This window comes from Haliotis asinina, chromosome 13 (assembly GCF_037392515.1).
Source record: "Haliotis asinina isolate JCU_RB_2024 chromosome 13, JCU_Hal_asi_v2, whole genome shotgun sequence".
In the NCBI taxonomy this organism is placed as follows: Eukaryota; Metazoa; Mollusca; class Gastropoda; order Lepetellida; family Haliotidae; genus Haliotis; species Haliotis asinina.
This window is the reverse complement of record NC_090292.1, coordinates 6425263-6436864: the sequence shown is the minus strand read 5'-3', so window position 1 is coordinate 6436864 and position 11602 is coordinate 6425263. Positions and strand designations below refer to the sequence as shown.

The following is an 11602-nucleotide window of genomic DNA, read 5'->3' as shown; positions in this document are numbered from 1 at the left end:
AATAAAATCTTTCACAGCATTTTCATACATTTCTCAACATACGTATGTACACATTTCTAGACACACGTGCACGCACGCACTCACACACACATTCATGGGTACCAGGTGTGACTACATTGCAAACACATATTTCAAACAATCAATTAAGATGGGATATTTTGGGGAGAAACACGTGAGCACTGGGGAGAAGATTCGGCTACTTTCAGTCAGGAAATATTGGAGATTCTGCATCATCTTCCTCTCCTACTGTTTCATTTATGATTATTCACTTGTTTTGCATTACTATAACTTGAGATGTAATGCATCATATGTATATTAATGCACTGTGTTGTGACACCAGATACAAATTCATTGCGAGCCAACAGACGATTCCAGTATTAACCATTAAATCGTAGAGTCACGTGTGTCCATATTGACTCCCAGTAATCTGTTCGACTTGACGATAATCCACCCCTTCAATATACCGATAGCAAGTGTGGGCCTGTCACTGGACAACACAGACTGAAATGAATAATAAATCAAACTAGAGATCCTCGCCTCACCTGAATAGTTGACGCGTTAATGCAGTTAGGCCTTTTCAAAATGTCATCAACATTGATACTGGGCCTGGTCGGGCGGGAAGGAAGGATTTGTATAATTGATGCTGATGATGGACTTTTTAAGAAAGTCACACAGATGGTGCTACTACTGCAACTACCGATACCACCACTACCAACACTACGAACACTACCAACCTTACCACTAGTACCACTACCACCACTACCACCACTACCACCTCTATCACTACTACCAACACTACCAACACTACCGACCTCACCACTAGTGCCACTACCAACACTACCACCACTACCAACACTACCAACACTACCAACACTACCAACACTACCAACCTTACCACTAGTACCACTACCACCACTACCACCACTACCACCAACACTACGAACACTACCAACCTCACCACTAGTACCACTAGTACCACTACCACCACTACCACCACTACCACCTCTACCACTGTTACCAGAGTTATATGACTAGTGACACATATACACTTATGATGGGACAAGTGACTCATGAACATTATTGGACAATGGGTAAGTTACAAATGGCAGATAATGACGGATAAGCCAGATATAGCGTAGAACGAAAAATAAGTAAGATTGGGTGAGTTCGTTTAGTTGTACGATGCACTGTGCAATATTTCAGCTATATGGCGGTGGTCTTTAAATAATCGAACCAAACAATCCAGTGATCAACAGCGCGAGCGATTGATCCGATTGCAAGCGGGTGAAACTTAGCGCTCCGTTGTAAGGTGAATCGCTGAAAATTACTTGCAAGCGATTGGTTGTTTTCAACCCACCAAGGGACTCATCTGAAAACCTGATCACTACCCGGGCAGTCATGTATAGATTTGAATCCATCAGCGAGTCGAATTCGACGTTCTGGTGATCTCGACGATTGCATTGCTCTCGTTATATCGGCGTGCACAAGCAGTTTCATCGGTAGATGTCAAGCTGCTGTCATTAGAAGTTTTAGTGTCAACCCGGAAGTGATGTTGCATAAATAGCCAGCAAACATCAACATTATTCCCACGATCGTCAATATCACTTCAGATGGAAAATCATTTGCCCATATAACCAAAAATAGCAAGGGAAATTCAGTAAGATCAGTTATCAATCTTCTGTTGGTGACAGGCAATATAATAACAGGAAGCCACGTGATGACAACACTCCTTTGCAGTGCTGAGCGAAAGGTATGGCTCATCACTGGGTATTTCTGTGTGAAATAGATGAATATATCCTTCACAATTCGCACTCATCTGGGGAATCGAACCCGGTTGCTCAGAGTTACGAACAAACACTTCAGCTACTAGGCTTTCACATCACTCCAGTACAAGCACTTTCGCAAGGCGTTTGGGTTCGTTTGCCAACGGTCAGTTGGTTCTGTACTTCCGTCGTTGATCCGGGACTTCTTGTATTGAAGTGATCGTGCACATTTAAAATTTGATGGTTCCACGGTCTGTTAAATATGGCTTTCAGCAAATGTTTCCGTGGTGTTTAGTTTGACAAATATAAACAGTCGTGTATAGGTTCCATCAACAATCATCTCTTGTTTCTGCTGAACATATTATTGATGACCCGCGACCTTTAAAGTGGGTACATATTGCGCACAAGGGAGGTGAGGACAGATTTTTTGATGATAGAATTTAAGGACCACGGTATATAATAACATGCAATATTTATTCCTAATAGAGAATGTTAATCGCCCCCAAAGATACAAGGCATTGTCACTCAAGTCATGACTAACGGTTAGGATTGTATACATAATACTAAGGTTTATTTTCCCTGTCTATTGTTTAGAATATCGAAACATGTGTAACAGAATATCATTACCCAAGTAGTCAACATACGGGTAGTTGCATACTAACCTCGTACGTCACACGAGTGCCGTATTTCGTTAACCTGTGCCGTAACGACATGACCTGTGATTTTAACGATCTGATTGAACAGCCGACGACCTCTTAATTAGGTCACGTTGTGACGGAACTACTTTCATTACAAACACGTGAATCTATTCTCTCAACAACTTTTACTACGTCAATTAACGTTGACGTTTTAACGTTATAATGGCTCACAGCAAAAGTGTATACTTTATAACATTATACATGTTCACAGAGCGAACTGTATTTCTTTGCTAAGATGTCTTTTGGGAAATATGATTATGTTTCTTTAACCAGTTTTCAGAAGCGAAACCGTTGTAGAACCTAATAATATTTGGTATTTGATATTTTGCAATCATCTAACGTCTCGCATGTTTTATGAGTAGTAAATCCGAACCAAAAAGTAAAAACGTACAGGTTCTCAAAATAGATTTAGATATAATTTTTATAATGGACGTTATGTACCATGTTCTCCTTAACTTCTGAAACAAACTAGAAAGTATAAAATGATACCATGTTGATTTATTCTTTAATGCTGACGCAGCGTCTGTATATATTGTTCTCTCAACAACTGGCTCGTACATTGACACACGAAGACCTGAATAAGTGCAGGGCCCAAACGTTCACATTAACGAATGATGAAATAAGCAATCTAGAGCCTTCTCAATGCTGCTGCTGCTGATGTTGCTGCCGCTTCTGCTGCCGCTGCTGCTGCTGGCTATGACGTCATGAGTGATATCACATGTATCACAAAATAAATATTAGATCGTCTTTAGTTCTATTTAGCATTTGTTTCATTTTGGCCAAATCCAGACTTTATTTTACTTTCGTGTTCATAATATACAAGGTTCATTTCTTCCTGAAAACTCACATGCAAAGAGAGGGACCACGTGGTTGCAGTGCCGCGAGATACACCCAGAAATGTGTCGGCCCAGAAGGATCTACATAAAAGTTGAGTGTAAGTGATTGAGATTAATTTACATTGCTTCTAGCAATACTCCAGCAATATCACGGCGGTGGACACCAGATATGGGCTTCACACATCACACCCAATGTACCCTCGATCGTCGCCGTGACCGATAAGCTACCCCACCGATATTCTGAATATCCCTATGTGTCACATACGAAAAGCAAATGAAGTATGCGAATAAATAAGCACAGAAATAGGCAGATTTAAGATGTAAAATGTTTATGTTAGTGAAACACATCAATACAACCATTATACGCATTTTCTGATAAAATATTATTTTATATAATAGATAACATAGCTAAAATATATCTGTTAATATCACATATCAACGCAAAACTAGTATATCATTGCTAAATACAGCTGTAAGGTGTGACAATGTGAAAATGAAGATTTAAAGTAGTGACAAAATATGAAATTAGGCGCCACACAGCAACTCTTTAAAACATTCATTGTTAATCAAAGCATTAAAAGAATGAGCAAAACAATATTTATTCAAGTCGCATACATGAATACGTAAAGTTTTTTTTATATTTTTGATAAAGCCAAAGAGGAGTGAAACGTAAAATGTCAGTGTAACACGTCGCCAAATAATTATACAGTGTTCAGACAAGCGGCAGAATAATGAGTGATAACATATTTACGTGCCATGTGTCGGCAAACACAAAATTATACTCTAACTATATCGTTTGAATGATACCTCTAAAACGTTTATGTCCGTGGTACTAAAACTACTACTACTACTACAACAACAACAACAACAACAACAACAACAACAACAACAACAACAGCAAAGCCGTGCGTTGCGTAAAAATATATTGTTAAGAAAACCTCAAGGCGAGCGCTGATATGTTTAACTTTATATCTATATATTTAACACATTTGAAATACATTGCACATATGTCTTTACGTCTCCTGATCTTGAGACTTTGGGTTAGTGAGAGGGCGCAGGTGCCAATTTATCATGGCGTGTCACGTGACAATAAAATTCTATATGGTCTTAAACTTTTACAGTTTGGGTGAAAGAAACATAACTGAAATGGTACTGATTAATATAGAGAAATAAATATTTACACAATGGCATTCGTGTTCATGATCACAATCTAGCCAAGAAGATGTATAAAAGATTGTTTACACTCTCACAAGACTTAGAAACGTGACCTATTGTTTTCAGTTTACAAGCACGGAGATGGGTTCATAACCCATCCACATGAAAGACCAATTTTACGTATGCCTCACACAGGACAAGGGAAGGTTATGCGATTAGACAAGAACAGAAACTGGCAGATTTAAAATGTTTACTTGAGTGAAATGCATCATGCACATTTTGAATTAGACTTTCAATACACTGTACACATGCCCTTGCGCCATCTGTTCTTCAGACGTTGGGATAGTGAGTGTGTTGGTGTCACTTTACCATGTCGGTTCATGTGACAGGAGAGATCGATTTGGTCTTCGACGCGTAAATTTTGTTGAACGAAACAACACCGGGATTGTACTGATTAATATAGAAACATGATTGATTCACACAATGGGATGCGTGCCAATGATCACAGTCTCACCAAAAATATGTGGCTACGTATAAACAAATTAATTCTTCTGTTTGTCACATAAAGGGGGGCAAGTATACTATTTTTCAGTTTGCATACATACAGGTTTGTCATATAAAGGTGGGCAAGTATAATATGTTTCAGTTTGCATACATATAGGTGTGTCATATAAAGGTGGGCAAGTATAATATGTTTTAGTTTGCACACATACAGGTTTGTCATATAAAGGTGGGCAAGTATGATATGTTTCAGTTTGCATACATACAGGTTTGTCATATAAAGGTGGGTACGTGTAGTATGTTTCAGCTTACATACAAGGAGGTTTGTTACATAAAGGTCAATAAGTATAGTATGTTTCATTATGCATACATTCAGACTGATTCATGAAGGCTGACAGGTATAAAATGTTTCAGTTTACATGCATGAAGATTGGTTACCTAAAGCTTTACAAATATAGCATGTTTCCGTTTACATGCACGGAGTTTGGTTATATAAAGGCTTAGGCTTTGTTAGATATAACTTGGTAGACAAGTATAGCATGTTTGAGTTTACTTGTGTGAAGGTTGGTCACATACAGGCTGACAAGTAAAACATGTTTGAGTTTACTTGTATGAAGGTTTGTCATATACAGGCTGACAAGTAAAACATGTTTGAGTTTACTTGTATGAAGGTGTGTCATTTACAGGTTGACAAGTAAAACATGTTTGAGTTTACTCGTATGAAGGTTGGTTACATACAGGCTGACAAGTAAAATATGTTTGAGTTTACTTGTATGACAGTTGATTATATACAGACTGACAAGTAAAATATGTTTGAGTTTACTTGTATGACAGTTGATTATATACAGGCTGACAAGTAAAACATGTTTGAGTTTACTTGTATGAAGGTTGGTTATATACAGGCTGACAAGTAAAACATGTTTGAGTTTACTTGTATGATGGTTGGTTACATACAGGCTGACAAGTAAAACATGTTTGAGTTTACATACAAGGAGGCTGGTTACATAAATATTGACAGGTATAGCATGCTACAGTTATTAAATATGTACGTATGTTTTCTGTTTTGCAGCTTATACACAATGAGGCTACGTACGCCTAAGATACACATATTTACGACTCTCCCGTTTACACACAGGGATGTTGGTTTGAAAGTCCAAGATTGACAAATGTACTGTCTTCAGCCAAGCAGAGAGGTTGGCTCCACACGTCCAAGATTGCCACACTGGGTACTTTTGGTTTTCATACATGAAGACATAGAGGTCTGTTGCCAAATACAAGTGATACCATACACAGAAAGCTGCTTTTGTTCATGGTGGATAATTTCTTCTTGAGAAACACATACATGTTGCTGGATTCACAAGCAGGTGCGTTCGTAATACACATAGGATGTGCCAACCCCTCGATCACTTTCTGGAACGGAGAGAAACGTTTTGTTGGACAGCCAGCACTTGTCATTGTAGTAGTCGACCGAAGTGCAGGTAAAGGTGCTACTGTTGGCAGCGAGACATAGCTGACGGCAAGCAGCCTCGGTGACTCCAGAAATGCGCTGATTGTTGTAACCATCGATTGAACGATGTAAATAGCGAACAATGTCATTCCCCCATTCGGTGCATTCTGTGAAAGAAAGAAGGGTAAAAAATATCCACTCATGATATTCTTAACAGTTATATTCGGGTGTGAACTGTCAAGAGGCCAAACAAAAAACTAGAGGGGCTCTGCCAGAATGCAGGAGTAACACGCTACGTAATAGGAGTAACGGTTACATAATACAACGAGTAACACTACCACAAACAATTACACTGGACATTAGCAGTCATACCTGCAGCGATACAACAGATGTAAACATTTTAAAACACATTAAAGAGCAAGGTTTACTGTTTCCAAATACAGGAACACACACGTGTGCATTTAACTGTACAATTCAAACATCAACCAAGAGAACCATTCAGAGAATATATTTAAAAGTAACTCTATATTCTACAGTACTTGTAATATCACCTGTGACACAAGCTCCTTTTCCTGTTGACGTGTACATATGTAATATCACCTGTGACACACGCTCTCCTTCCTGTTGACGTGTATCTATAACATTACCTGTGACACACGCCCACCTTCCTGTTGACTTGTATCTGTAACATTACCTGTGACACACGCCCACCTTCCTGTTGACTTGTATCTGTAACATTACCTGTGACACACGCCCACCTTCCCGTTGACGTGTATCTATAACATTACCTGTAACACACGCCCACCTTCCCGTTGACGTGTATCTATAACATTACCTGTGACACACGCCCACCTTCCCGTTGACGTGTATCTATAACATTACCTGTGACACACGCCCACCTTCCTGTTGACGTGTATCTATAACATTACCTGTGACACACGCTCTCCTTCCTGTTGACGTGTATTTGTAATATTATTTTTGAGACACGCTCTCTATCCGGCTGACGTGGATTTGTAATATTACTTGTGACACACTCTTTCCTTCCTGTTGACGTGCATTTGTAATATTACCTGTGACACACGCACTCCTTCCTACTGAGAACACGATGCCAGGTTGACAGTTGCAGATTCCGTCATTGCAATAGGTGTGTTCAAGTCTGCAGTCGCCATCACTTGTACATCCACTGCCTACGAAGGAGGAAGCTGAAGCAGAGCCAATAACAGTGGGTCAGTGTTTGAGTTTGACGTCACCTTAAAAAGTGACTGAATATGCGAGATTGGTTATGTGCCAGCTTGGGAGAAATGACGTTGATATGACACGTTCACCTCCTTGAAAAGGAGCATGGGTCTTGGAAGTGACAGGAGATCGTTCTAAGCACCAATATCAACTACCTAACAAAATAAACTTAACTCCTTTATAGTAATTGCATATAATGTCTAAAGGCTGGTATGGGTTTGACGTCAAGCAGAAAATATTCTCCAAAGCGTAACGTGTTCCCGATAACAATGTAGCTGTGAGCAATATCAACCCAATGCGAGTATGCCAAGACGAGACAAGGCAATCGGTATGGCCAGTATTGGTCCACTATGATCCAACTGACAAACCACTACAAGCAAACAGGCAGGACCCAAGTTCTCCATAGGTCGGATGCAGACCAATAATAACTACAACGACTGAAGACATCTGGCCGATCCACTTCCCGAACAGATTCGTGACAGCGGCGTCAAGGGCGAGGACAGGCCTGTGATGCGCCATCTGTAGACGAACAGTCCTTGAAGGACTTGGTATGTCTGGTAGACAAACCTACCGCCCATTGCGCGGAATGACCTTGACCCGTATACACCATCAAAGCAGATTGCAGATTGGGCACGTGTCGCGATTGGTGGAGAGCACTCTTTGGTGATGATAGTCGGTTCAATCGGTTCAGAAACAATTCGACTCTTCCGACGTAAGGGAGACCGTGTTTAAGAGGTGCATACTGTCGATGGAGTAGGCGTCATGATATTGTACGGTTAGTAATTTACCGTGACATCAATTTAAGAAATCCCCTGTAAACCAGCAAAACAGAACAAAGACAAGTTGTTTACGTTCAAATTCTGTATTATGCAACGAGAGCAAACTATACAAAAGTCACAAGTCAATATAACAATGCAGATTTCAGAATTCAAGAGAGACAAAATCTAAGTCAATGGGTCACAAAATTACAATATAGCAAACTCACCAAAGTCTTGGTGTGAGAGAGAATCAACTATGGTAGAATGTCAACACAGCGATCGGTGCGTCAGCAGATAATGTAGGTCAGGCGTTGACGGGTTTTGATGATCAAGCGTTGGCAGTAACTCCAGCAAATATGAATGAATGAGTGTAAGTGTCGCCCTCAACACGGTAACCAGCCTTTATATATATTTACTAAGTCATTTCCCGAAAATTCGGGCACAAACGAACATCAACACTGTAGAATGCCATCGAATAAGACTCCCGGAAGTAGACACATAAAAAAACTAGGAGCAGATAAATTCCGGAAAACCAGAATGCTAAAAGTGTTGACCAACTATTAAAACGAAATGTGACCCAATAATAGTTATTACTGAATTAATACCAAAAATATACAGAAAATACACACTCGTAACAATATGGGACAGCATTTGTGGAAAGAGAACAAGCATGGTTATCTTTCGAGGAATGCCCGACGATACAAGGATGAAGTGTTGAGGCCTTTTCTAATGCCCTCCACTCGCCAACACCAAGAGCAACACGATAACACAAGACCTCGATAAACCCTGCACAATGTTAACATTAACTTGTTGCCTTGGCCTCACATCCTGTACCTCACTCCCAATATCTCACCCCCCAGTACGTCACATCCCATACCTCACACTCCGTACACCACATCCCGAACCTCACACTCCGTTCCTAATACCCTCATGTCATTTCTAGTTCGGCGCCCCATCAACAAAAGTATGTTACTCTCACCTAGATGGAGTAGATACATCCTTGCTCCAGGGGAACCAACGGTGGGTGAGTAGATCTTGTCTGGACTGGCAAACGCTGTAGCGTGGCCTGTACACCTTCCAGAGGAACCCAGAGTCTGGAAGCTATGACAACGAACATCATGGAAACATTTCCCTAAACAATCCAGTTTGTCTAAATAAACCTCCCACAAGACGTACTCGCGCACCTGTACATTGTCAAAAGCGGTTAACGGTCGCAGTTTCTGACTGTCACACTTGTGGCAATAACGGAACTCCATCACAAACATCATGATAACAAATTTGTGGAAGTAGGACATGTTGATCCTGGTCTCAGCAAACAGCCACTAAAACATGGTGATAGGTACTGGCTTACTTCAACGGCTGTCTTGCATTAACTATTCAGGCGCCTTTGGCTCTACAGTGACAGCAATACACTGATTCAGTCGCGGACAGCAAGTTCACCCCATTAGCTCACGTCTTCGTTTGAGTTTGACAACACTGATTAATCGCCACAGAGTCACTGTCTGCGAAACGTGATTGCGATGTTGTTGAATTCTACTTGGGTATCCGTCTTTTGTTAATGATATTTTAAAGCGATAATGACGCGTATTTGATTTTAAATATACATCAGATGTCAACCTGCGTGGCGCGTGAAAATGTGTTGGATGCCCGATAAGAAATTATATCGTCCAGCCGCCCTGAGTGGGACTTCACGCTCGTCAAAGTTATTAGCTGGGGAAGGGTAACTGATTTGTTTCTTCAAATCGTCATCTTAATTTAAAACAACAATAACAGCCGTGAGCATATGTGCAAGTCGCAGATCACTTCGTTATCTATTAATTAATTGTCAACACTTAATTATTAATTAATTGTCACCACTACGGCTTGTTCGGCTTCACCTGGAACAAACGGCAGGTCGAGTTAACTTCATGAAAACGGGGAGAAGAAGAAGAGGAAGAGGAAGAAGAAGAGGAAGAAGAGGAAGTGGAAGAGGAAGAGGAAGAAGAGGAAGAGGAGGAAGAGGAAGAGGAAGAAGAAGAAGAGGAAGAAGAGGAAGAAGAGGAAGAGGAAGAGGAAGAAGAAGAGGAAGAAGAAGAGGAAGAGGAAGAGGAAGAAGAGGAAGAAGAAGAAGAGGAAGAAGAGGAGGAGGAAGAGGAAGAAGAGGAGGAGGAAGAGGAAGAAGAGGAGGAGGAAGAGGAAGAAGAAGAGGAAGAAGAGGAAGAGGAAGAGGAAGAAGAAGAGGAGGAAGAGGAAGAAGAGGAAGAGGAAGAGGAAGAAGAAGAGGAAGAAGAAGAAGAGGAAGAAGAGGAAGAGGAGTAAGAGGAGGAAGAAGAGGAAGAAGAAGAAGAAAAGCTTTATTTAGTATTTATGGTCACATGACCAAGAAAGCAGCTATTCAATAAGCAAAATCTAGCACACGAACAGGTGAACAATGTACAAGGTATCCAGGTAAATACAGTTTAACATATTATACTGCAATCAGTTTTATCAGTTTTGCATTCTTCCCTGAGAGCAGCTGAGTAAACTTTGATCTGACCCCGATTTCTCGAAACAAACTTGAGTTTTGACTTCAGTTCAAGTAGGAACACGCATTTTCCAGAATGAACGGAAATCAGTATCAAACTCAAACTTAGTAGACAATCTGCGTTTGGTAAACAGATTTCTTCAGTTGTTTAGACTTTTTCATCTAAAACATGCAGTTGTTAAAACTTCCACTGTTTCAAATTGTCAAACACAGTTTCAGTTTTGAGTGAAAATCAGGGCCTGGTGTGCAATACAATACATAAATTAAGAATGTACAAAGATCGTTGTTGAGAATAAGATGGTCATATGAGTTAGAAATGGTACTCATCTTGTATCTAATGACAATTACATGTATCACAGTTAGTGGAATCTGCATCTACCCTATTATAACTGTTGTTTTGAAGTTTAAGTTTATGACGCATCTATTTAAATTTGAATAATACACATAAGAGATCTTTGCTATAACAGAACTCTGATGTATATTTTCAGGTTCAAGTACAGATTTATATGATAAGTAATGATGTAAGAGTGATGAAGAAGTGGTTTTTGCATACTAATTCTGCAATTTTGCAAATCTATATCTTTACAGCTCTGTTTAAAACGCCTATAAAACTTGTTACATCGACACAATCTTGTGATAACCACACAAATGATATCTGCCAATACAGTCTGCTTTGCTTTACTAACTTTGCAACGTGAGGCGTCA

At 40.0% G+C, this 11602-nt stretch overlaps 1 protein-coding gene across 1 annotated transcript; it reads right to left on the bottom strand.

Annotated features, from left to right (window-relative positions):
- Positions 1-5864: 5864 nt before the first annotated feature.
- Positions 5865-9962, bottom strand: LOC137259748 (uncharacterized). Its single transcript, XM_067797348.1, has 3 exons — positions 9374-9962; positions 7471-7602; positions 5865-6567 (listed from the first exon to the last, which is right to left on the bottom strand). The coding sequence occupies exons 1-3, from the start codon at positions 9687-9689 to the stop codon at positions 6308-6310; spliced, it is 708 nt and encodes a 235-aa protein (XP_067653449.1). The 5' UTR covers positions 9690-9962; the 3' UTR covers positions 5865-6307.
- Positions 9963-11602: the final 1640 nt, after the last annotated feature.

Excerpts from the sequence above, each read along its gene's own strand:
- LOC137259748 (XM_067797348.1), bottom strand. The coding sequence starts at position 9,689 with ATGTCCTACTTCCACAAATTTGTTATCATGATGTTTGTGATGGAGTTC. Across the intron at positions 7,603-9,373 it reads GATGTATCTACTCCATCTAG|CTTCCTCCTTCGTAGGCAGT; the intron begins GTGAGAGTAACA and ends GCTCTGCTTCAG. Across the intron at positions 6,568-7,470 it reads AAGGAGTGCGTGTGTCACAG|AATGCACCGAATGGGGGAAT; the intron begins GTAATATTACAA and ends TTTCTTTCACAG.